Source organism: Dipodomys spectabilis, unplaced genomic scaffold (assembly GCF_019054845.1).
Source record: "Dipodomys spectabilis isolate Male_0828 unplaced genomic scaffold, ASM1905484v1 ptg000076l, whole genome shotgun sequence".
Taxonomy (NCBI): Eukaryota; Metazoa; Chordata; class Mammalia; order Rodentia; family Heteromyidae; genus Dipodomys; species Dipodomys spectabilis.
Window position 1 is genome coordinate 10,031,408 of NW_024870753.1, and position 26,133 is coordinate 10,057,540.

The window sequence follows — 26,133 nt, forward strand, 5'->3', positions numbered from 1 at the left end:
GTGTAGCAAGCCCACCAGGGTCTGAAAACCACTGTTCAAAGGACTTTCAAGTAAACCTGATGCCTTATTCTGTTGGGAACAATTTTTAATAGTCTGCTATTTCCTGAACTGGCTACAAACACATTATTTTTATAATGCATATCTACAAATAGCCTAAATATTCATTGTATAGGCAGAACACAAAAAGTAGCCATCCACAAACCAATACTTGGATGACTCAAAAATCAGCAGCAACACAGCTGAGTGAAACAGACTATTCACATGCAGGATCGCTGCTTTGATCAGCATTCTGATGTACAGGGAGACAATGGAGGAGGAACAGAGGCCGAAGGTATCAGGGTTGCTCAGTCATCTGGATTGCTCTGCCAGAACCACTGCTGCTCGGTGCAAGTGGGCTGAGGGCTGTGCCCTGTCACTTCTTTCCTGTCTGTACTCCACACCAAAGCCACCCTAGTGCTGCATACACCCAGTGGAAGGAAGAGGAGGCATCACCTCTGAAGATCCAAAATCCTTCCAAGACGGCAATGTAGACTTCTGAGGAGCCTTGCAATGTCTCTTAATGGCACCAACAGCTGCCCAGAGACTGCCACACCTAATGCTATGCCAGAAGCAATGAACTCCACCTAGCCTGCCCCTGCCTCACCCAAGGGAAGTCTTACCCTGAAACCAGCCTACCAAGTTAAAAAGAAATGCTAACTCCCCAAATGCACAGAAATTAACCTAAGAGCCAGGTGCTGGTGCTTCACTCCTGTAATGCTACACAAGAGGCTGAGACCCGAGTATCAAGATTCAGAGACAGCCCAAGGAGACAAATATGCAAGATTCTTACCCAGTTAACTGGCAAAGGAAAAAAGGAAGTAAAGGCACAGTACAAGTGGTAGAGCTCCAGCTATAAGCAAAAGGCTCTTACATTCAAGCCCCAGTACCAGCACCCTCCCCCCCTCCAAAAAAAAATAAACCTGAAGAATCAAGGAGACATTCCCACACAACCATCTAGGATCTGGCGTCAAAGAACTGGAGATCTGCAAATTATACAACAAAGACTTCAAAATGTTTTAAGGAAGACTGTCAAGCATAAAAAAGTAGAGAGCTAGAGGTATGGCCCAAGTAGTAGAGTACATGCTGAAAACAAAGCCCTGGGTTCAATCCCTTGTACAACATACCCACAGATAAAAAACTTGATAAAATCAAAACAAGGGACAGAATGATACAAAAAAAGAAACTAAAGCTTTATATTTCTGGAACAAAACATGACCCAAGGAAGGAAGGTTGATTGGGGCTGTTTTGAGACAGCTGTCCACGGTCAGCTGGCATGTCCTGGGGCCTGTGGTAAGTTGTACATCTTGGTAGGAACACATGAGAGGAGGCTGCTCACCTCAGTGCAGCCAGGAAAAAGGGGCTTGGTGTTAATATCCTCTTGAATGGCCTAACTCGAGTGACCTGACTTCCTCCTTCTAGGCCACACACCTCTGAAAGGTCCCACCATTTCATAATAGCATCATGAGCTGGGGACAGGGCATTAACCCATGGGCCTTTCAGAGACACTTACCCAGACCATAGCAGTATGTCAAAGTGATGGACCAGAAGAAACAGCTTGTGAACTCAAAGACAGGCTCTTTAAAAATACAGTTACCACTCACACCTGTAAACCTAGCTGGTCAGGAGGCTGAGGATTGTGGTTCAAAGCCAGCCCAGGCAGGAAAATCGGTGAAACTCTTAACTCCAATAAACCACCAGAAAAACCAGAAGCGGTGCTGTGGCTCAAGTGGTAGAGTTCTAGCCTTGAGCTGAAGAGCTCAGGGACAGCACTCAGGCCCAGAGTTCAAGCCCCACAACCAACAACAACAACAAAAATACAGTTCCTGCAAGGTACTAGTTTCAGGATCCACCCCAAGATACCAAAATCCACTAGTGAACTAATCCTTTATATAAACAGACATCATGTTTGCATATAATCTACAATGCTTTTAGACTTGAAATCATTGTTACAAAGCCTAAGAATATAAATGCTACATTGTTATGGTATGTACATGTTCAGTACAGTCACAATTGTGTTTTCAAGTATTTTTCACCCCAGAGAAGTGGAATCTTCAGGTGTGGAGGGCCAATTATATACAGTCAGAAAAGAAACAAAATGGGATCCCCTAGAGTTCACTAAACAGCACCAAGAGAAAGTATTCAAATTCTTGGATTTAGAGAAATGCCATTTTGGCAACTTGGGAGGTAGGGTTCAAGGCTAGCCAATGCAGAAAGTTACTAAGATCCTGTTGGAGTAACCCAGTGTTGGTGGTCCATGCTGGTAATCGCAGCTCCATAGGAGGCATGGGTGGGAAGACTGCAGTCTGAGGCTTCCTGGGAACAAACTGAAACCTTTAAATAAAAGTTTAAAAGGACTAGGACCAGAGGTGGAGTTGCAGCTGAAGTGATAGAGCACTAGCAATGGGGGGAGGGAGGAGAAGGAGGGGGAGCTCAGGGACGGCACCCAGACCAAGTTCAAGACTCAGGACCAGCACACACACAAAAGTAGCTCAAATGGTAGTGTGTCTGTCTAGCAAGTACAGGGTTCAAACCTCAGAAGAAAAAGGAAAAAAAGAGCTTAAAATAATAGCTGAATAAATGTCAGAAAGTCTGGAAATAGTTACAAAAAGGTCCGAAGTTACAAATCAGATTGGATCCAATAAAATTATTCCAAGACAATAAATTGTCAAAGAAAAAGAGGATTATGAACCAGAAGGAAGTATGTTACACACAACTCACTATCACACATTTCAGAGCAAAATCATAACTCAGAAGAGGATGAGACTAAGAAGAACAAGGTAGTTCCCTTGGCAAAGCTATCCTTCCGAAATGGAGAGATAAAGAAGACTAAACCCAAGCAAAAGCTGTGGGTGTTCATCATCACTAAACTTGCCTGCTAAGAAATGCTAAAGTAGGAAGTTCAACGAAAACAAAAGTATCAGCAACATGGAAACAAAAAGACTGGCAAAATTATGTAGTCAAAGCCATAATACTAGAATAATTGTGTATAAATTATGTCTTTAGTATGAGTGTTAAAGTGGAAAACTGTTAAAAACAATTACACTAATTTGTTAATGGATATACACTATAAAAAAGCTTTAGCCAGGTGCTGGTGGCTCATACTTGTAATCCTAGCTACCCAGGAGGCTGAGATCTGAGGATCACAGTTCAAAGCCAGCCCTGGCAAAAAAAAAGTCCATGAGACTCTCATCTCCAATATACTACTCAGAAAAAGCCAGAAGTGGTGCTGTGGCTCAGCTGGGTAGAGCACTAGCCCAGAACACAAAGAGGCTCAGGAACAGCGCCCAGGCCCTGAGTTCAAGCAAGCCTCAAAAAAAGCTTTAAATTATGATATGAAGAAAATGAGGGTAGAGTAAAAGTTTTTCATACAGTGAACTTGCTATCAGCTTAACATACCCTGTTACACCTGTAAAAATGCCTTCAGTAGGCCTTAAAACCACAAGGCAAAAATCAACAGTAGATGGACAAAAGGATCCACGCATACATACAGTTACTAAACATCATTTTATCATATAGCAAAATACAAAGGTCCTAAAAATGCAAGGTAGTTTATAAAGTGACTTACCTTGAGACATAAAAAGAACAGGGTCAGAAATGATGATCCAACACTCATGAGATGTAGACAAGAGAATTCAGTTCAAGGGCAGCGTGAGCTACATTCTGAGAAGTTAATTCATGCAGTATTTTTAGTTTGTCTGCATCTTAAATGCAACCCCACATGGGGTCAGGTATAGTATTTCTTATGGCATTAAACACTCCCAAGTTTCAGATTCTGAAGATTTCCACACTAAGGCTACACACATGTAATTACTTTAAAATATAAATGAACTAAGCCCTCCAATCAAAACATGGCAGAATGAATTCCAAAAGTGAGACCCAACTTCATGCTGCCCACAACAGGTTCACTTCACCTTCAGAGACAAGTATCTGAAAGCGAGCAGTGGGCTGGGGAAGACTGTCTCAGGGAGAAAGGGGGCTAGGAGGTGGGGAGATGGAAAGGCCTTCTATGCCAAATAGAAAACAAAAGAGCAGAAAAAAACTAAACATACTTAGGTAAAACAGACTAAGTTAAAAAACTACATAAACAAAAAAGTTCATTATAGGATAGAGGGGCCCATTCCTTAAAGGGATACAATTATATATGTGCCCACCACAACTAAACATGCATTGTAGGGCACTTCAGTCTCATACATGTAACAATGAATACATTAGACAAAATAATACAGGGCTTGAACTACATATTAGACCAAATGTACTTATACACATTGCATTCTTCTCAACTATACACAGAAACTCTCCAGGACAGTACTAGGAATATATACATTCTGTAAACTTATACCACACAATGAACGATCACCAAGTGAATAAACCTAATCCTTAAGGCACCACCCAGGTTGTCTCCTCACTTCTTTCTCACGAGGTAACCACCTGACTGCTAACATGTTGATCAGGGTCACCTACATAAGAACTTCAAATTATGAGTATTTCTCTTGCATCAAGATTTTTCTATTGAGGGGCTGGGAAGATGGCTCAGTGGTAGAGCGCTTGCCTTGCATGCATGAGGCCCTGGGTTCGATTCCTCAGCACCACATAAGCAAAAAGAAAAAAGCCAGAAGTGGCGCTGTGGCTCAAGTGGTAGAGCGCTAGCCTTGAGCTGAAGAGCTGAGGGACAGCGCCCAGCCCCAGAGTTCAGGCCCTACGACCGGACTCAAAAAAAAAAAAAAAAAAAAAATTCCTATTGAAAGCCCTAGGAGATTCTTCCATATGGTAGTTATGTATTTGCTTAATTGATTTTTATGTGGAATACATCAATCTGTTCACCCACTACCTGAGGGGTTTCCAGCAGATAATGCCACTGTAAAGTCTTGTATATAGTCCTTGGGGCAAACTTATGTGTGTACACCCAGGACTAGCCTTTCTGGTCTCAGGCTCTGGGAGGTGCACACCACTTCCACAGATGGTATTTTCTTGCATTTTGTAGTTCTGATGCTTCAGCATGGTGTATTATAACAGCGTGTGATGGAGGAAGTGTTCACCTCACACCCACTAGGATCCCAAAATCCCTTCTGCAGATATGTCCCTCAGTGACCTCACTTCATTCAACAAGGCCCACCTCCTCCAGGTCCACTGCCACCCTCTGATAGCACCACAGGCCAACAACCAAGCCTTCAACACATGGGCCTTCAGAGGGTACTCCATAGGCACTCTAGCATATTAAAACTAAAAAATTAGATAAATGGAACTCATTTAAACTTAAATGGTTATAACTAGCAGTATCATGGCTTATCCCTACATTCCAAGCTACATCAGAGGCTGAGTCAGGGTAATAATCAGTTTGAATTCAGCCTGGGTAGCTTACATAGACTATGTCTCAAAATACAACCAAAAAGGAATTGGGGATGTTAACTCAATGATAGCATGTGAGAAACCCTGGGTTCAATCCTCAGTACCACTATATTTATACATATAGAGAGGCGAATCGATATATTTTAATACACGTATTAATACATCTTAATAGCCTGCTATAACCAAGTCCAGAGACTGTTAAAAGCAAAAGAAATTCATCTGTCACAGCTACAGTGGCTAGAAGTCTGAGATCAAGATGTTGGGAGTCCTCTCCCCAGGACAGTTTTCCTTTTGGGAATGCTTATATCCAAATCTCAAGACATTGGTCATACGTACTGAATTAAGAGCTCACCAACATCTCATCTTACCTTTTAAAAACATCATATTTCCAAATATAGTCACATTCTGAGTTACTAAGGATTAGGACTTCAAAATAAGAATTTCCAGGGAAGATAAAAGTCTAGCCATCTGTTTTGTACTGCATGTGGCACCATGCTTGGCACATGGGTCCTTGATAAGAGTACCTCCTGTTAAGCAAAAAAAACAAAATAAAAAAGCAAAGTATCTAAAATTTAAGACTTAGTAGCCAGGCACTGGTGGCTCTTGCCTATAATCCTATGTGATCTGAGGATCACCGTGGTTCAAGGCCAGCCCAGGTAGGAAAGTCCATGAGACTATCTGATCTCCTATTATTAACCACCAGAAAATCAAAAGTGGTGCTGTGGCTCAAAATGGTAAGAGTGCTAGCCTTGAACAAAAAGACCTCAGGGATAGCGTCCAAGCCTTGAGTTGAAGCCCACAACCAAAAAAAAAAAACAAAAAAACAAAAAACATTGCATATTAACAAGGGGACCAGTTCTTTTGTATTTGGCTTTACAGTGCTGGGGACTGAACTTAGGACCTGGCACGTGATAGGCAAGCACCCTATCGCTGAACTACACTATATCCTCATCTCAGGATTAGTTCTATGATTTAGACATGCTGGATGTTGTATGACTAAAGGGCTTTTGACTCCTTGGGAAAGCTGATCATCTTTTATGAATCCTAACAGGTTCGGGATGAAAGAAGAATCTGTATTTTCTGCCCATTAATTTAAGAGGTGGAAAATTCCCTCAGTCCACACTCTCCATAATGGCAGGGAGAGATTTTTCTCTTGCTGATAGGCCTGGATTCCAGGGTCAGAACATCAGAATGGAAAAGGTCCAGAAGGGACTAGAACACATGTCATCCATCCATCCCAGTATATTCTAACTTTCAAAGATCTAAAGAGTTATCTTGTGGCCCGAGAATAATGGAGAATTTTTTGTATTAAATCTCCTTACCCAGCTAAAGCTAGATCTAGGAAAGGTAAAAAATTACTACTCTCTAAACGGAGGCACAGACACTGCCTGCGTACTACCACCTTATTCCACCACTAACAACAACAACACACATTTATACTATTTTTTTTGAAAAATCCTAGTACAGATTTATTTAACTTCACTTATTAAAGATTTTCGTGGTACTAATTGTCCTCATCCAATATTAAATTTACATGAAAAGAGACAACTACAGATTATTATATATAGGAATTCTCATGATTCACAGCATTTTAAAAAGAACTTCTTAATTTGTTTCATTAACGTAAATACTTTACCTAGTGGCAACTGGGTGCAATGAAGACATGAAAACTACTTTTGAAATCAGGCAGAAAGTACATTTCAATGATGTAAACTGTTTTAAGCATTTTATTAAAATGTTTCTCACAAACTATGAGAGACCTTATTTACCAGTAACAGAAAAATCCTATTTTCCATAATAAACACCAAGGAGAATTTGGTATAATGCATGGCCGCCCGTTATCAGAGCTCATGGAGAACATCCAGTCCAGGCGGTCCAGGCACCTACTAGTCACTGCTACTCCATCAATACTTCCTACGCTCACACACATTACAAACTTGGCGCATCAAGTCTCAATTGTCCCTTGCAACTACACAAACAGATGCAGTACGCAATACTGACTTTATCAAACAAGACTATGAAAGCAGTAGGGCAAAATGGCTAATTTGAAGAATCAGTAATTCGTTGTTTCAGATGGCTTCCAAAGTCAACACTATATGAAGGCTACTTTTCTTTACGAGAGAAATGTCCGAACAGTGCCCTTGATTATACCCCTGCAGATAGGGCATTTTCTTAAAGAAGGAGCACACTCCTGGCATACCACCAGATGGCCACAAGGGATGAATACAACAGAGACTTCTCTGTCCATACACACTTTACAAGTTCGTTCTTCTTGCAGTCTCCTCAGTTGCTCTTCCAGTGACAGACCTAATAAAAAAGAACCGTAGAATTCAGTAATTCAGAATCCAGAATTCAATTAATTTAAACAAATTCAATTTTTACTCATTGAAAACAACAACAAATATAGCTTTTAAGACTCAATTCTAGCTGGGGACAGATGGCTCATACTTGTAATCCTAGCTACTAAGGTGGCTGAGATCTGAGGATCAAGGTTCAAAGCCAGCCCAGGCAGGAAAAGTCCACGACACTCTAATCTCCAATTAACCACCAGAAAACGGAAGTGGCGCTGTGGCTCAGGTGGTAGAGCACTAGCCTTGAGCTGAAGAGCTGAAGGATAGTGCCCAGGCCTAGAGTTCAAGCCCTATGACTGACAAAAAAAAAAAAAAAAAAAAAGACTCAATTCTACTTTACCTGAAACATCTTCTGTGGGAATGTACTTCATATTCTTTTCCACTAAATGGAGAGAACACACAGAAAGCATCACTGTTTCACCTACTACCTACTGGATGGCGGGGACCCCACCCCATCTATGCATTACATTTAGGCTTAGACAGTTAAAGACGCCAGTATTTTAAAATAAGTATAATATATAGATTGTAGTTTGTTAACTGGATTTATTTTGCTAATAAGGAGATGACAAGGGCTGGGAAGGTGGCTCAGTGGTAGAGCGCTTGCCTTGCATGCATGAGGCCCTGGGTTCGATTCCTCAGCATCACATAAGCAAAAAGAAAAAAGCCGGAAGTGGCACTGGGGCTCAAGTGGTAGAGCACTAGCCTTGAGCTGAAGAGCTGAGGGACAGCGCCCAGGCCCAGAGTTCAGGCCCCATGACCGGACCAAAAAAAAAAAAAAAAAAAAAAAGATGAAGAGCTGAAGGACAGCGCCCAGGCCCAGAGTTCAGGCCCCATGACCGAACCCAAAAAAAAAAAAAAGAGATGACCATAATCTTTTTTTTTTTATTTTTGGTCCGGTCATGGGGCCTGAACTCTGGGCCTGGGCGCTGTCCCTCAGCTCTTCAGCTCAAGGCTAGCGCTCTACCACTTGAGCCACAGTGCCACTTCCAGTTTTTTTTTTTCTTTTTGCTTATGTGGTGCTGAGGAATCGAACCCAGGGCCTCATGCATGCAAGGCAAGCACTCTACCACTGAGCCACCTTCCCAGCCCCCAGATGACCATAATCTTAAGGATTTTAAAATAATTTTCTTAACTCACCAAATAAGTTCTCATATAATGCAGAGTCAATTTCTTGTAGACAGTTTTTGAAGATGTTGGCTGCAGCATTTCCTTTAACTAAAATGGTATCGATCAGTTCTCTTGCTTGTAAAGGTATCTGTGTTTTTTGTTTAATAATATCATGTTCCTGTTTATTAATTACTTTAGCCTTTAAAAGATTATCCAGGATAGGAAGGACACACGTCAATTGTTGAAACAGAGCCATTCTATTCTTCCGAATCAATGACAAGTCATCTTCATTTAAAGAAAAGAAAAAAGGCATTAAATTTTAAACACCTTCAACCACACACATAATGAACCAACTAACCCCATAAACAACTGAATCAGTAAATATAGTTTGGAAAAGAAAAGGTTATTGTCTGCACTTTAGTATCTGTCATTTGGGAAATTTCCTGATTAAACCAAGACACAATTTAGAATATACCCAGGGTCTCTGTTTGTATAATTTTTATATTTAACATACTAACACCTCTTATGACCCTGCTTCTCTTTTATTCTGTGGGAAATAAACAGAAAGCTTCAGAGGATAGTATTTTTCCCCTGTGCATTCCATCTGACTTCTGGTTGCATCATTTTACTTTGTGTAAGTACCTTCAGATAAACTGTCTCATTTGCAGATAGGGAACAACGAGAAGAGAATGAGCTGCAAAACCCCGTGTCACAGGCCTACGGTTCTCTCAATACCCACTCACATTTCTCATACTCCCATGCATGTCTACTGCAGCTTAGTAGCCAAGTACCTAGTGTCTTCTCATCCATCTCAGACTCCTACCCAGTAGTGATACCTTCCTCAAAAAACTGTTATCTAAGACACAAAGTACTTAACACAATGTCTGACACATTATCATTTTATAACTCTAGATTTGTGACAATTTTTTTTTTTGGGTCTGTCATGGGGCTTGAACTCTGGGCTTAGGCACTGTCCCTGTGCTCTTCAGCTCAAGGCGAGCACTCTACCGCTTGAGCCACAGCTCCACTTCCAGTTTTCTAGTGGTTTATTGAAGAGTCTCACAGACTTTTCTGCCCGGGCTGGCTTTGGATCGTGATCCTCAGATCTCAGCCTCCTAAATAGCTAGGATTACAGGCATGAGCCACCGGCGCCCAGTGGTGTGACAATTTTTTTAAACTATGTATAAATCAAGCTTGATCTTACTTAAAAAGCAAATTCTTGTAAGGTGCCAGTGGCTTAAGTCTAAAATTCTAGCTACCCAAGCGACTGGGATCTGATGATCATGGTACAAAGCCAGCCTGGCCAAACAAATCCCCAAGAGTCCTACCTCTAATTAACCAACAAAAAGCCTGAAGTGGATGTGTGGATTCAAGTGGCAGAGTTCCAGCTGTGAGCTTTTTAAAGCTTAGCAAAAGCTCAAGGCCCTGAGTTTAAGCCCCAGTATTGGAATCCCCACAAAAGCAAATGTTTTATATTAATTCACACAAAAAAACTCCAGTTAATTTACTATACTTATCAAGTCTATGAATTCCCAAGGTATTTTCCATGTAACTCCTTCAGATGCTTACTGCAGATTTTTCAAAAGAAAATCTATACTGCTGCAAGGCATAAATCTACTGAGCAATACATTAGAAAACAGAAGCCCAATTTCCTTCCCCCTCTACATCCTATGGAAGGGGACTTTTTTTTTTTTTTGGTCAGTCGTGGGGCTTGAACTCTGGGCGCTGAGCCTGCACTCTTCAGCTCAAGGCAAGCGCTCTACTGCTTCAGCCAGAGCCCTACTTCCGGTTTTCTGGTGGTTTATTGGAGATGAGAGTCTCACGGACTTTCCTGCCCAGGCTGGCTTTCAACTGCGATCCTCAGATCTCAGCCTCCTGAGTAGCTAGGATGACAGGCGTGAGCCACCGGCGCCCGGCTTGGAAGGGGACTTTCTGTCCACAGCACAGCTATCACATTCCCTTCTCTGATGACAAGCTATCATTCTCCTTCATATCCATCTGGATTGCTTGCAAATCTAAGTCTACTCTTTCCCTTTTCTGAGGTCCCCACATCACATCCAAGTCCACTACTATAAAAGTTAATCCAGGTCTAACAGCATTCTAATCCAGGCCTCAGCTGGAGGTGTCAATGGCATTCTTGTAACGTCCTGCATGACTCTTATTCCTTACACAGCCCTCCCCAACAACCCAAGTCTCTACAACATAGCAGAGTCACAAGCCTAAAGTGACTAGGTGACTGATTTCATGTAACTCAATCTGGGTGACTCTACTACGTAAGACCCTCAATCTTTTCACTCTTCTCAGACCTTTCTTTCACTGTCCCTCCGGCTTCCCTATCAATCTAATAGTCTGTAAGTGTAGTTCAGTGGAAGAGTGCATGCACATGTGAAGTCCTGTGATTAATCCACAACCCCCTTCCAAATAAATCTAATAGGAAAAAATGTTTTTGATAAGTGGTATGGCGCTGAGGGATATTCTGTTTACAAAATCTCAGCTTCACAGGACTGGGATTACCATCCCTGTTCCACAGGCTGGCAAGCTGAAACTAGGTGAATAAAGTGCAAACTTCATGGCTGATGCCAGCCAGAACTGAAACACAAATGCATCTCAATGTAAAAGTCAGTTTCTAAACATTTTGCTCCATGGGCACACAACATGGTGCATCAACTATTCCAATCTCTCCTTACAAGCTTAAACACAGTCTTCCCCACTAGTTCCATGTTCCTTGAGAGCAATCACCATAGTTGGCACATCCAAGGAGCTGCACTGAAGAAGAACAGAGGCCACCAACAGTCCAATACCTGATGCCATCTCTTCTGCTTGTCTTTCTTTCTCTTCTTCTCTTCTTTCATCTTCTGCATTAAGAAGTGCTGAAACAATATCATTAACTGTTTTGTAGTTCTCCCCTGTGGTGAGGATTCTACTCTGAACCGTCTGTCTCACCAGGCTTCGACTAAAGCCCATCTCTAGTGCAGCTTTAACCACCGGCGTGTTCATCATGACTGCATCTTCTGAAGAACTTTCTCCATGTCCAAAACGAACAACTATTTGAAAAGACATTTTGAGTATTAAGTTCCATAATCAGAACACTATGGGAAGAACAAGGACATGACTAGCCACTCCTCTCACACCCCGATCAAGGAGACGAGCTGTGCATCAGCTATCTACAACTCCAACACAAGCTGAACTGAGTAATGTTTCAATGGAGCATAGCTAATATGCAACATTTTAAAAAATGACTCCCAGATTATATCCCAGTTAATATTCTAGGAATACGTATCGCTTTAAAAATATCCTCAAATGATTCTGATAAACATTCCTTTTTAGAAATCAATACACTTCACAAATCTAGAAGTGAAAAATGACCTCCAGCCAGGAAAACAGGTGAAGTAAAAGGTTCATTATAGACAGGGGACTGACATGCATGAGGCCCTGGACTCCTTCCCCTAGCCTTACACACCTATGTCCTTGTGCTCAGATGAGCATACCTTCACCACAAAATAAAAAATGGGCTGAGACGAGGGCAAGACTCAGTGCTGAAATGCTTCTCTAGCTTTTCAACAACATGGATTTGATAGACAGCATTGCAAGAGGAGGGGGAGGGGCCAGGGAGACAGAAGCTGGGGGGCTCAATGGTAGAGAACAGGTGTTAGAGGTTCGAGGCCCTGGATTCTATCCCTAGTGTACACACTTGCACTATTTGTGTACATGCACACATGAGCATACACACAAACTAGACTGAGAACTGAGGGTATAAACAGTGGTAGAATGCTTGCCTAGGACTTATCAGGACCTGGGTTGGATACCCTAAACTGTAAAAAGATGGCTGAGATCAAATAACATGAAGATGAGAAACATAATAAAACAGCAGCTAGAGAAGGAAATTGTTGACCAACAAAGAAATAGGGGGAGAAAAAAGTGTGGTGTCAGGGAAGCCAACCAACCAGAGAGGGCATGGCAGTGAGAGGCTGAAATCCCAGCACTGGAGAGGCTGAGGCTGGAGGACCACATTCAAGGCCAGACAGAACTACACAATGAGACTGTCCCCAAAACATTCCACATGTCCACCAATGCTAAGAGGTCAAGTAACAAGCTAGCAATTTTTTAGTGAACATGACACAAGATGTTGCTAAAGCAAAATTTTAAAATCCACAGTAAGGGCTAGGAATGTGGCTTAGTAGTAGGATGCCTGCCTAGCATGCATGAAGCTCTGGGTTCAATTCCTCACATAAACAGAAAAAGCTGGAAATGGCGCTGTGACTCAAGTGGTGGAGCACTAGACTTGAGCCAAAGCAGCTCAGAAACAGTGCACAGGCTCTGAGTTCAAGCCCCAGGACTGCCCCCTCCCCCTCAAAAAAAATCCAGTAAGGGACCAAACCTAGAATCCAGAGAATGAGGTCAGGCATGATGGGGCCTATCTGTAAACCTAGCACTTGGGAAGATGGGCCAGATGATCACAAGTTCCAAGCCAGCTACACAGCTATTTCATGTCTCAAAAAGAAAAAGTAAAAAAGAAAAGACAGGAGAGTACATGGATATATGATGCAGACTGGTGGTTTTGCTAATGAGAAGGAAAAACTTTCCTTTGGGTTCTTTAGATTGTATGATTTTTCTCAGTGAAGCAAGGAGATGAACTAAGAGCAAGGTGGGAAAGAGATTTTAGAAATGTATGGATAAAAATACGAAGTCATTATGAAATTGGCATAGGGAATGAAGGCCTGGAGGCCTCGACACCAGTGGGTACAAACTGTGAGATGGGGTAGCTGCTGCCCGCTCTGCTCTGACACTAGAGATGGCTGTGTGTCCTCAGGCACTCCCTGCTTTCCAATACTACCAAACCCTCCTGCCAGTCCTCAGAGCCAGTCCTGTTGCAAATGTGCCAGTATCTCTCTTAATATACCAAGAACTTAACACCTCTTTCTAGCTGTAACTAGTACATAAAACAATTATCTACACTGATATGGACATAATATATGTATATTGGATACATGTAATTATTGACAGATGTGGCTAAAATTAAGTTCCAATCCAAAGATACTAAGTTTTCCTCAACCTTTAGTGATGTGTTTTACCTGAGCCTTTTCTAAACCAGGCTAGCTTGCTTAGAGGTGTCCTTCCCCTCCCCCACAGCTCATCCCCTCCTCCCCCTCTCACCCCACCCGGGCAGGCCACCTGCACCTCTTATGTAGCACTACTTGGAGGTATCTGTGGTTCCGGCTTTTGCTTGTGTCTTGACTTTTCAACTGAGAAAAGCTGGCACTTGAAACACTGGCAAACTCACTAGAATCTTTCAGAATACCATGAATTTTTGTAGATAACTTTCTCGATGCTTTTCCTAGGTCTTTCTTCTCGGCAACACTCTTTTGGTTTTTTTGGTTAGTTGTGGGCCTTGAACTCTGGGCCTGAGCGCTGTCCCTCTGCTCTTCAGCTCAAGGCTAGTGCTCTACCACTTGAGCTACAGAGCCACTTCCGGTTTTCTGGTGGTTTACTGGAGATAAGAGTTTCACAGACTTTCCTGCCCTGGCTCGCTTTGAAGCGTGATCCTCAGATCTTAGTCTCCTGAGTAGCTAGGATGACAGGTGTGAGCCACCAGCACCCGTTTTTTGTTTTTTAAATTCTTTGTATGTGTGTGTGTGTGTGTGTGTGTGTGTGTGTGTGTGCTGGTAATAGGGCTTGAACTCAGGGCATGGGCACTATCCACTTTGAGCCACAGCTCCGTATTTCTAGCTTTTTGGTACTTAATTGTAGATAGGAGTCTCATAGAGATTCTTATTAGCCTAGTCTGACTTTTAACTGCAACCTTAGATCTCGGCCTCCAGAGTAGTTAGGATTACAAGTGTGAGCCACTAGTACCCAGTCTCCTTCCTTTGCGTTTATATACTTTTATAATGAACATTCTCATGACACTTCCCATTCTGTATTTGAAATATTCTCATACATACTTGGTGTATCAGCATTTTCTTCTCCAGCAGTGTCTGAAGTTGACAACAACTATAAATAATACAATAAAAGTTAACAGATAAAATCAGAAATTTCAAACAGTGTAAAGAGTAAGCTTAAGTAAATGTACATATATTTTTTTTCTTTTGAGATAAGATCTTGCTATGTATCCCAGACCAGCTGGAACTCTCAATGTAGTCCAAGTTGACCTCAAAATTTTAACTTTCAGCCTCTGCCTGCCAAGTAAGTGTGGGGTTTACAGTTATGTGTCATCACATCTGGCAAAACTGGTCATTTAAATACATGGCTTTCCTTGTTGTATTGTAATGACTACATAGCTTTCCTTAAGCTTTACTTACCCTAAATCAGAATTCAAGTAAGTCTCTCACCTCAGTAAAACAGGAAGATGTACTAATGGTTTCTCCATTTGGAAAGTAACTGAACTGAGTTACTTTCAAATGGTCTCAACTAGCCCAATGCTGGTAGTTCACACCTCTAATACTAGCAATTACTTAAGAGGCAGAGACTGGGAGGACTACAACTGAAGATCAGCCTGGGAAGAGGAAGTCACCAAGCTCTCCTCAACCAAGAGCTGGGCCTGGTAGCACACACCTGGTGTCCTAGCTGTCTCCGCCTACTGATTGTGGGTATTACATGAGTCATCATATACCAAAACTGCAAGAAGCATCACTAATATAGATATAAAATATGTACCTAAATTAGTAAGAACATAGAAATAAGTACCACTTGTAATAATATTTCTATAATATCAGAAATCAACATTATTTTTTTCCCTTTGTTGATGGTACTATGCTTTGAACTGAAGGCCTTGTGCTTGCTAAGTAGGTACTTTACCACTTGAGCCATATCTTCCTTAACTCTTTATTTTGCAGACAAGACTTTTAACATTTTTACCAAGCTGGCCTTAGACCATGAGCCTCAAAATTTTTGCCTCCTACAGAGGTAAGATTAGAGGCATGAGCCACTAAGGTCAGTCTTCAATATTAATTTTTAAAATATATTTACCTGTTCAAGAAGATGAGGATATCTAGCTTGAATCTCATCAACAAACTCCTGACCTTTCATGCATATCAAGAATTCACACCTAAAAGAGGAGAAATACTTTTAAAAATTGTACCATACCAAAATATAACCTGATCATTCAAGAAAATTGGCTTTCATAGCAAAAGCATTTTACCCAACAACCCAGTAGTCCAGATGTGACCCCAGCAAAGAACAAGACCTGATCTCAAAATAACCAGTGCAAAAAAAGCTAGTGTACCTCAGCAGTAGAGCACCAGCTCAGCAAATGCAAACCTCATTACTACAACCTGCCTCCTACCCCTACAAAAAACATACAGTACAGACTTTCAGTTCTAAGTTCTGAGGATCTGATGTACAATATGATGACATGACTCTACACTGTACACCTGAAAGTTGCTGGTAGTAGGTATTATTTTCACCAAAGGAATACAAAGTTTCTATGTGAGATGCTGGCTATTAATCCTGACTCTGGTAAACTTTCAAAACACATTCTTATATCCAACCATCCCTGCACACTTTCAACAGATCTAATTTTGGCAATTATACCTCAAAAAGCTTATTATAAACAGTCATAAAGTTCAAAAGACACACCTGATAAAAGGACTTGTATGCAGAATGTATGAACCCTCAGGACCTAATCTGGTGTTTGGCCTTCCTAGAATCTCAACTCAGGGTCTTATGCTTGATAGGCAGGCACTCTACTACTTTCAGCCTTTTTTGACACTGGCCTCAAACCACAATATTCCCAAATTAACCTCCCAAGATTACAGCTATGAGGCACGATTGCCCAGCAAGACTTCATCTTTTTAAAAAGTATAATTTTTTTCAGTTTCTTAATTTTCATAGGTAAAAAATTTAAACTGACACAAACATACATGATTCTTAAAGTCATTAGGGAAATATCATTATATTACATCAGAATGGCTAAAATAAAAAAGACTGACCATGCCAAGTATTAGTAAAGATATATAACTCCAGTACATCTTAAATATTGTCAGGTAAAATCAAAATGGTAGTCTCTTCAGAAAACAATTTGGTTTCTTCTTTTGTTTTTTTTTCCACATTTTTATTAGCATCAATTATTCACAAAAGCTTCCTTTTACATGTCCATATATGCATATAATCCCCTCCCCCTTCCCAAACCAATCTCAGCAAGCTTCACTGTTCCATTTTCACAGGTGTATATAAAGTATTTTGACCATATTCACCCTCCTTTCCCCTCTCCAATCAATTGAGCAGTTAGAAAGTTAAAATCAACAGGGAGCCATATAACCCATCAATTCCATTCCTAGGCAAAATGAAAACATATCCACCCAGTGTCTACCTATGCTTAAAATAACCCAAATGCCCAAATGTCCATTTAGTAAGTGGGCAAATTGTGATGTAAAATCTAATGAATTACTACTTAGTAATAAAAAAGGTCAAACTACTCATATACAAGCAACACGGATGAATAACAAAAAGCACCATGTTAACTGAAGGAAGTCAGACTCAAGTTGCAAGCTGTGTGATTTGTTCTGTGTACATGACAGGCTGTATGATTTGTTCTGTGTACATGAAAGGCTGTATGATTTATGCTGTGCACATGACAAGCTGTATGACTTATTCTACTTATATGACACCCTGGAAATGGCAAAACTACAGGACAGAGAACAGACCTGGGATAGGAAGGACCTGAGGTCGTAGGACCTGGGGTAGGAGGAGAGAGTGTCTCCCAAGGAGTCTGAGGAAACCTTTTTGGCAATAGAAATGTCCTCTGTCTTAACTGCATCCATGGTTAGGTGACTGTATGCAAGAAAACTTATTAAGTCAACTCTTAGACCTCAAAAAAAACCTTTTCAAAAGAAACTAATGACAAAATCATTCCTTCCCCTTGAACGCAGAATACTATTAGAGGATAAATCTACTGAACTCATACAGAATTTGGTAATGAAGATGCAAGCATCCCGAACATCCAAACTTGTCCCCCAGATGACAGCCTGTCGAACTACAAATTTTTATTGCTGACTGGTTCATACTGTACTAGTTACAGACATGAAATGTCTATGGTACAATGTCTATGCTTTCTAACTGTAAATTTTACTTGACTGGTCCAAATCTATAGTGGATAAAGACACCAGCAACAACGACGCTGGCTGCTCCATATTCCCCTATCTCTAACTCACGGGAGCACAGACTATCAGATCCCTAGTATATTTGATGAGTAAGTGAGCTGGGCTAAAATATAATGATAATGACTATCCAATTACGTTTTTAATTTACTGACATAAAAGCTTACTCGCAAATGATACCTGTGATTTTCAGAGAAGCACTTTTCCCTCAGCTAACCATTTTAAACACAACACAAATTTCAAATATAAAGATTTGTTTTGTTTCTGGAAACTGGTTTTGGTATCATGAATTAAAGTTCAGATTATATGTACATAATTCCATAGAGTCAAGTGAAATTAAGTCATCTTCAATTGTGACACTAAAACATGTCTCTTACAAAATTAATTTTAAGTACATTAAACACGCAATCTTTCAGAGTGAAAAAAAGTCAAAATATATCTTGATATAGTGATGACACAAGAGTATAATTTCTTGCCAGTGGCTTATGCCTCTAAGCCTAGCTAGCTATTCAACTAGGCTGAGCTCTGAGGATCATGGTTCAAACCCAGCCCAGGCAGGAAAATTAGTGAGACTATTACCTCCAATTAACCACAAGAAAACCAGAAGTGGCACTCTAGCTCTAAGTAGTAGAGTGTTAGCCTTGAGTGAAAAAGCTCAGGGACAGTACCCAGGCCCTGAGTTCAAGCAATGTACTGATCCCTAATAAAATTGAAATTTGTCATTGTTTCACAAAAATAAGGGTTTTAAATTTCCTGAAAAGGTTCAAGAGATTCTTTAAGCTGTGAAATGCACTTTCACAATGTACAAAACCATATACTGCATGATTCTACTTAAATCTGACTATAGTCAATTTAGAAACAGAAAGTGGAACTGTGGTTGCCAGAGGATGTATGGGAAAAAGGAGTTTGTGTGTACTATCTACAGAGTTTTGGTTTGAGAAGATGAAAGGTTCTGGAGATGAATGGTAGTGATGAGAATGTAAATGGACTTACTGCTAACAACAACATACACTTAAAAGTGGTTAAAATAGTCAATTTTATGCTATATTTTATGACAGTAACTAAAATCAGTTAATCCAGCCCCTTCATTTTACAAATAAAGCCCAAGTTCTCAAAGCTAACTCAATTACAAATTCAGAACTAATTTATAATTCTAACAACGGAGCACCCAAATTCTTGCTAGGCTATAATGAAGATATTATTAAGTGGCTGGAGATGCAGCTCAGTGTTCAAAGTGCATGCCTAGTATACAAAAAGCCCTAGGGGGACTGGGAAGGTGGCTCAGTGGTAGAGCGCTTGCCTTGCATGCCCTGGGTTCAATACCTCAGCACCACATAAGCAAAAAGAAAAAAGCCGGAAGTGGTACTGTGGCTCAAGTGGTAGAGCGCTAGACTTGAGCTGAAGAGCCTGAGAGACAGCACCCAGGCCCAGAGTTCAGGCCCCACAACTGGACCCCCCACCAAAAAAAAAACACCCTAGGTTCAACTCCAAGTATGGCAAAATAAGCAGGGGACACATTGGCTAAACAGAAGGCATGCGATAGACCCATCATAAGAAAAAAACTGTACTGGGCTGGACATGGCTTTTCATACCTGTAATTCCAGCTCTGAGGAGGCTGAGAAAGGAGGATAAAACTACAAGGTCTACCCAGCTATACATGGAGACTTCCAAAAAACTAGTTAGTCATCATAACCATGTAAGCACAGTTCTACTTCTAAGCCTACAGTTTTTTGTAGGAATACTTTTCAAAACAATTACTCTGATGGGAGTTGGGAGTGTAGCTCAGTGGCAGTGTATGTCTAACAGGTGCAATGTCTTGAGTTCAAACCTCAGCACTGCCAAAAAGTAAAACAAAATAAAATCTTAAATTACCTTGGAAACCATTTGGCATGTTCTACCCATGGATCATCTCCAGATTCCCAACACCTCAAGCCACCATCACAACAAAAGCATTTGACATCGTCATTGCGATCTAAGGAGAGGAAAAAGGCCAAAAATTGGCTATCTGTATGTCCTAATACGAGACAAACACAGTACAATGTACAACTACTCATTTCTCACCCACGTAGTAGAAGCCAGCACTTGCAAGCCGCTCAGGCTGAACTGCAACAGTAGGTGGCCAGTACATAAATGTTCGCATTCGAGCTGCATGTGTCTGCATGCTCAGATTTGAAATACTAAATCTCAGTGTTTCTAGAGAATTTTCCAAAAATGGACAGTGGGGAAAATGTCTCCGATGTTCTGACATAGCATCATCCTTTGGTTCCCAGTTACTCAGCTTTCCACCACAGGCAAAACAGGCTACCCTGTCTCCAGGTCCTATATAGTAGAAGCCAGCTCTTGCCAATTCTAATGGTGACAAAAAGCTCAAGGGCCACCCATTGTAAGTAAGAACTCTGGCTTCTTCAGTGCTCATTGCATAACTGTAGAAGTTTGTCCTCAGTGGAGAGAGGTCTTCCACTGCTCTAGAGTGAAGAGGGTTTGGCGGAAGGCTAGAGTAAGAACCACTGAATAAGCTGCTGTGTTCCAGAGGAGGGGACAAGGAATGTGCAGAGGCACTTCTCACTGGAGAGGTGTTCTTAGAGGTGGACTGCAGAGTAGCTGAAGTTAGGCTCTGAGCAAAGCTGCAGCTGGGGTACAGCTGTTTGTGCTTTCCCGCAGGGCTGTCGCCTCGCTTCCAGTTGTCCAGCATCAGGCCACAGCAGAAGCACTTGACCTTGTCCTTCACCCCAGTGTAATAGAAGCCAGCCCGGGCAAGACTCCTTTCTGAGACAGGAACCCCGGTGGGGAAAGTCGAGTATGTGGACATGCGGTACAGTTCACAGGAAAAGTCATACTTCATTTTCTGTTTGTCTTCTGTCCAATTTGACAAGAAGGTTCTATCTTCCATTATACACCTAGCTGATATTAAGCAACTCTGGGAGGTAGTTTTGTGCATGAATAGGTAACAATACTTTTAGATATCTAAATACTTATATGTCCAGTTTCTTATCACTTCCCACTAAAGTGGATTCTAATCACTAAAAAGAATGATAAACTCCTATTTATATATAATTCCTATTTAGTTGAATCTCTCTTAAGTGACCAAGATACTAGTTAGTACTCTATGGGATTATATTAAGTCTTTTACTCATAAGCTGATCAAATACACCTAAAGAACCGAAGTTTATGATTTTCTGAAAGCATTAAATTTCTTTCAAAAAGGTTCACATTCTCAAAATTTTAAGAAACTATTAAACATCTACAATATGCCTTTAATTTGCTTTTGATGACAAGCAATGAAGCCTGTGTATGGAGCCAAGTACTGATCATGCCACAAGTTAGCATGCAGGCTTCTGACCCTGATAAGCACTTTAGCAGGACATCCAAAACATCCTCATTTTATTCTAACACAAGTAATTAGTCTCCTACAGTTAACATTACCTAAAATTTCATATAGTTAACTATTACAATACTAAAAGTGGGTCAAATTAGTTCCAGTCAACTTTTGGAGAAGGCAGCATCTGAAGCTTTATTGAGTCTAAGCCTGGTATAGTATATATGACAAATGAATTTTGCTGAAAGCTCACAAACTTACTCTTCTTAGTTAAATATTGTATACTTCACTTCTAACCCTACCACTTTATTATACCTGGCCAATGGACAGCATTTTCCCCATAAACTTGTTATCCATAAAATTTCACAACATACACTTTATACTACATGAAAAAAATTAACCTGCTCTTCATGTAAGGGCCATTCTGTTATGAGTTATGTATAAGGATGAATCAATTTATCTAGAGAGTTAGCTTTTGTTATTGTAAATGCCTAACAAAATATTAAAGGAACTGATTATATCGAATGGAGCCTTCTTTCTGAAAATGCTCCAAAACACTTCAAATATAATTCATACACAAAATTACACTCCATAGAATTCACACCACGTCCCTTTATAAAGTTTTAAGGTTTCCACAATGGAGTTTATCTCTGCAGGGGGTGAAAAAAGCAAGGAAAGATTCTCCAGGGCTGTAAATCTGAAAAGGAAAAAAAAAGTAGTTTAGAAAAGTGTGCTTATGTGTCAAATACAACTTACAGACTCTTCAACTTCTTCAGTAAAGTCTAAGAATGATTTACTCTTTTGATAATAGAGTTTAATTCCAGCCATTGATCACCCTTAGTTTCTGGTTGGGAAAACAGCTGAACGCACGCGATACACGCATCACAGCAAAAACTGTCTTACAATGTGCCACTTTAAAAAAAAAAAAAAAAAGGAATTAGCCCAGGGCCCTTCCCTTTCCGAGGTAAAGACCGCTCCAGCACTTTGCTGAGCTCTAGGGGACCTGGGCGAGGGCGACCCACTGGGTCCACCGCAAGGGGAAGACACCAGAGTTCCTTTTGAACAGCCAGCCGCTCGGGGGCCGGTGCCTTTAACAAGAGGAGCCATTAGCCACATAAGCCCATAAAGCCTTCCTCGGCGATTCCAAAGCAAACCAAAAATTAGAGCCGAGGCTGGGCCTGGCGGGGCCTGGGCAGCAGCCTCCGCGCCCCCACGCCCAGGCCCGCTCCCCGGGCCACCTACGGCAGGCGCCGGGCAAGCCGGGAAGCACCGGGGGTTTACCCGCGGGCCCCGGCGGCGCAGCCGGGCGGGGGAACCAGAGACTCGGCCGCCCGCCCAGCTCCGGACCCGGCCAAAACCGGGAGGAAACCCTGGCGTCAAGGCCGCAACCAAACCGTCGGGAAACCCCGTTCCTCGTCACCGCCGCGCCGGACGCGGGGCCTCGGGGTGAAACCGAAGCCCACCGCGGCCAGCTCCCCGCACACGAGCCCGCCCGCCCCGGAGGCCCGGAGACCCCGCCACCGCGGGACCCCCGCCCGCCCCGGAGGCCCGGAGACCCCGCCACCGCGGGACACCCGCCCGCCCCGGAGGCCCGGAGACCCCGCCACCGCGGGGACCCCCCCCCCCCGGACCCCCGCCCGCCCCGGAGGCCCCGCCACCGCGAGACCCCCGCCCGCCCCGGAGGCCCCGCCACCGCGGGACCCCCGCCCGCCCCGGAGGCCCCGCCACCGCGGGGACCCCCCCCCCCCCCGGGACCCCCGCCCGCCCCGGAGGCCCCGCCACCGCGAGACCCCCGCCCGCCCCGGAGGCCCCGCCACCGCGAGACCCCCGCCCGCCCCGGAGGCCCCGCCACCGCGAAACCCCCGCCCGCCCCGGAGGCCCCGCCACCGCGGGACCCCCCCCCCCCCGGGACCCCCGCCCGCCCCGGAGGCCCGCCACCGCGGGACCCCCCCCCCCGGGACCCCCGCCCGCCCCGGAGGCCCCGCCACCGCGGGACCCCACCCGGGACCCCCGCCCGCCCCGGAGGCCCCGCCACCCCGGGACCCCCCCCCCCCCGGGACCCCCGCCCGCCCCAGAGGCCCCGCCCGCCCCGGAGGCCCCGCCACCCCGGGACCCCCGCCCGCCCCGGAGGCCCCGCCACCCCGGGACCCCCGCCCGCCCCGGAGGCCCCGCCACCCCGGGACCCCCGCCCGCCCCGGAGGCCCCGCCACCGCGGGACCCCCGCCCGCCCCGGAGGCCTCGCCGCCCCAGAACCCCCACCCCGGAGGCCCGGAAGCGTCGCCGTCCGTCCCGGAGGCCTCGGAGGCGGGCTCGCCGGAGCCCCCGTCCGCCCCGGAGGCCTCCTCTCACCACGAAGCGGCGGCGCCCACCGAGAGGCGCCCGCGCTCACAGCCGCTCAGCTCCCGCGACCCCCAGAGCTGCCCAGCTGGACCGTTGCCGGCGCGCCGTGACGTCAGCGCGCCCGGCCGCCGCGCGAGGGCTCTCGGGAGTCCAGAAGTGGCGCATCCGGGGCTACGCCCATGGGAGGGGAAGCCGCGCGGCCGCCGGCGGCGCCAGGCCGCGGTCCCCGGCCCTTGTGGCCAGCACGCCCCGCGGGACGCGGCTGGAGAGCACGGCGGGCCCGTCCCTGGCCGGAGCTCGGTCGCCTGCCCCGGCGCGGCCCACGGAGGACGAGGCTGGCGGCCGCCCCCTCCCGGCGGCGCTGCGGACCCGGCCTGCGGCGGCCGACGACGTCTCCAGCGGCCGCCGGCGGCGCTGGTTCTCTTCAGGGCGGCCTGGAGCTCGGGACCCCGCCCCGGAGCCGCGGTCCCAGGCCCGCACCCCACGCCCTCCTCCGCGGGACCGACCCGCCCGCCGGGGAACCCCGGGGCCCAGCGTGGCCCCGGCGGCCGGGGGAACTCCGCGCCCGGCCGCTCCCGCCCCCGTCCTTTCGGCCCGGCCCGCGGGTCGGGGCTCCGGCCCAGCGTGAGTAGTGGAGCCGCCCGTCAGAGAAGCGGCGCCGGGGGTCCCGGTGAGGGGAGTAGCCCCCCGCGGGGAGGACGCGGGCCCGGCGGGGGAGGGGAGGGGAGGGGGCCCCCGCGGGGAGGACGCGGGCCCGGCGGGGGAGGGGAGGGGAGGGGGCCCCCGCGGGGAGGACGCGGGCCCGGCGGGGGAGGGGAGGGGAGTAGCCCCCCGCGGGGAGGACGCGGGCCCGGCGGGGGAGGGGAGTAGACCCCCGCGGGGAGGACGCGGGCCCGGCGGGGGAGGGGAGTAGCCCCCCGCGGGGAGGACGCGAGGACGGGGGAGGGGGAGGGGAGTAGACCCCCGAGGGGAGGACGCGGGCCCGGCGGGGGAGGGGAGGGGAGTAGACCCTCGCGGGGAGGACGCGGGCCCGGCGGGGGAGGGGAGTAGACCCCCGCGGGGAGGACGCGGGCCCGGCGGGGGAGGGGAGTAGACCCCCGCGGGGAGGACGCGAGGACGGGGGCGGCCTTGGCCCGGAAAGGACCCGCGGAGCCGGGTGGGCGAGGATCGCTCATCCCGAGCCCAGTCCCTTCCCTCCCTCGACTCTGGCGCTGACATAAAGCAGACTGGGCTTGGTTGAGCGGCTTCGCCCTTCAGAACCCCCCGAGCCAGTGCCCCGCGAAAGGCTGCGCAATATCCAGACATAGCCGTTTGCAGCCTTGGCAGTCTTCTGTGGCACATCTTCACGTCTGTCCGTCCACTCAGTTTTGTTTTTTACACTACAAACATGGAGTACTCCGTTATTAAAGCCCTGGGGCTGTCCCTCGGGGCCTGGGCTCTGTCCCTGAACCTCTTTGTGCTCCAGGCTTGTGCTCTACCACTTGAGCCACTGGACCATTTCTGAGTACTTTATTGGAGATTAGAGTCTCGCAGACTTTCTTGCCCGGGCTGGCTTCAAACCGCGACCCTCAGATCTCAGCCTCCTGAGTAGCTAGGATGACAGGCGTGAGCCACTGGCGCCTGGCTATTTGTCGATTTTTTTTTTTAATTTGCTTTGTACATCTGCAGGGGTTACCACTTTAACATCTTTTATATTCAAGAAAAAAAGAAGAAAAGAGAAAACAGGGCTGAAAAGACTTACCTGGTAATTTATACAACAAAACCCTAGGATTGGAGACAGTGCTGTAATGAAGTTACGGGCATATGTCTTATTTTAGGATATGTTTCCAGACGTTGGATTGTTTATTCAATGGGAATGTCGGCATTTGTAATCCAACCAAATTATGAATGTTCTTTTGCCTCATAACTTCACCAAAGTGTGTTGTCACCTTTTGGATTATTGCCAGTCTAAGGCAAGGCATGCTATTTCAGTGAACTTTTTATCTCATTCCACTATGAAACTGAAAATCTTTTGTCTTCTGCATGAACTATATAGTAGTGTTTTATTTATTTTTAAAAATTTGGCAAACAACATTGGGGTTGGTTGTATGGTATTATTAAAGAAAAATATCCTGACACTTGTGAAAGTGCTAACAAGGACTTTACTCAAGACTACAGCAAGAAGAGCACTGTAACAGAAGAGCATTAACAGAGGAGAGAACTCAATCTCTCAAACTAGAGGTTTATTCCCAGCAGAGAGAGGCCTGGTGGGTGAGAAAGGCCTGGAAGAAGAGCAGTAGGATTTTGCAGAAGGTTTACACCTCTGAAGCAGAGAACGAGGAACTTGAACAGATATCAGGTGTGTTCAGATACCAATCCAGGGGAGGAGTCTTACTAAACTGACTTAGGGTTTTTGCTAAAACAGCTAAGTAGATTAAAGGGGGTGGAGTAGGAGGATGACTACTCAAGCCATGCTCTTTGCATGCTATAGGCAGCTTTCAGTCTGATCTTTCTTGGATCAGCCTGAAAATACCTGACCTCAAGAAAAGAGCCTGGGCCA

General features: G+C 45.0%; 2 protein-coding genes across 2 annotated transcripts; one reads left to right on the forward strand and one right to left on the reverse strand.

Moving 5' to 3' along the window:
- Positions 1–7,089: 7,089 nt before the first annotated feature.
- Birc2 (baculoviral IAP repeat containing 2) lies at positions 7,090–23,705 on the reverse strand. The gene is made up of 9 exons (XM_042682987.1): positions 23,604–23,705; positions 20,000–21,951; positions 19,811–19,910; positions 15,810–15,888; positions 14,786–14,834; positions 11,645–11,887; positions 8,874–9,128; positions 8,077–8,118; positions 7,090–7,692 (listed from the first exon to the last, which is right to left on the reverse strand). Exons 2-9 carry the CDS (start codon positions 20,874–20,876, stop codon positions 7,499–7,501), a joined length of 1,839 nt encoding a protein of 612 aa, XP_042538921.1. The 5' UTR covers positions 20,877–21,951; positions 23,604–23,705; the 3' UTR covers positions 7,090–7,498.
- Positions 21,641–24,901, forward strand: LOC122110241 (basic proline-rich protein-like). The gene is made up of 3 exons (XM_042682738.1): positions 21,641–21,666; positions 22,475–24,264; positions 24,852–24,901. The coding sequence occupies exons 1-3, from the start codon at positions 21,641–21,643 to the stop codon at positions 24,899–24,901; spliced, it is 1,866 nt and encodes a 621-aa protein (XP_042538672.1).
- The last annotated feature ends 1,232 nt before the right edge of the window (positions 24,902–26,133 follow it).

Excerpts from the sequence above, each read along its gene's own strand:
- LOC122110241 (XM_042682738.1), top strand. The coding sequence starts at position 21,641 with ATGAAAAAAATTAACCTGCTCTTCAT. Across the intron at positions 21,667-22,474 it reads AAAATTAACCTGCTCTTCAT|GCCCGCTCCCCGGGCCACCT; the intron begins GTAAGGGCCATT and ends CCCCACGCCCAG. Across the intron at positions 24,265-24,851 it reads AAGCGGCGCCGGGGGTCCCG|AACCCCCCGAGCCAGTGCCC; the intron begins GTGAGGGGAGTA and ends TTCGCCCTTCAG.
- Birc2 (XM_042682987.1), bottom strand. The coding sequence starts at position 20,876 with ATGCACAAAACTACCTCCCAGAGTTGCTTAATATCAGCTAGGTGTATA. Across the intron at positions 14,835-15,809 it reads ATCCTCATCTTCTTGAACAG|TTGTTGTCAACTTCAGACAC; the intron begins GTAAATATATTT and ends TATTATTTATAG. Across the intron at positions 9,129-11,644 it reads AGCAGAAGAGATGGCATCAG|ATGACTTGTCATTGATTCGG; the intron begins GTATTGGACTGT and ends CTTTAAATGAAG.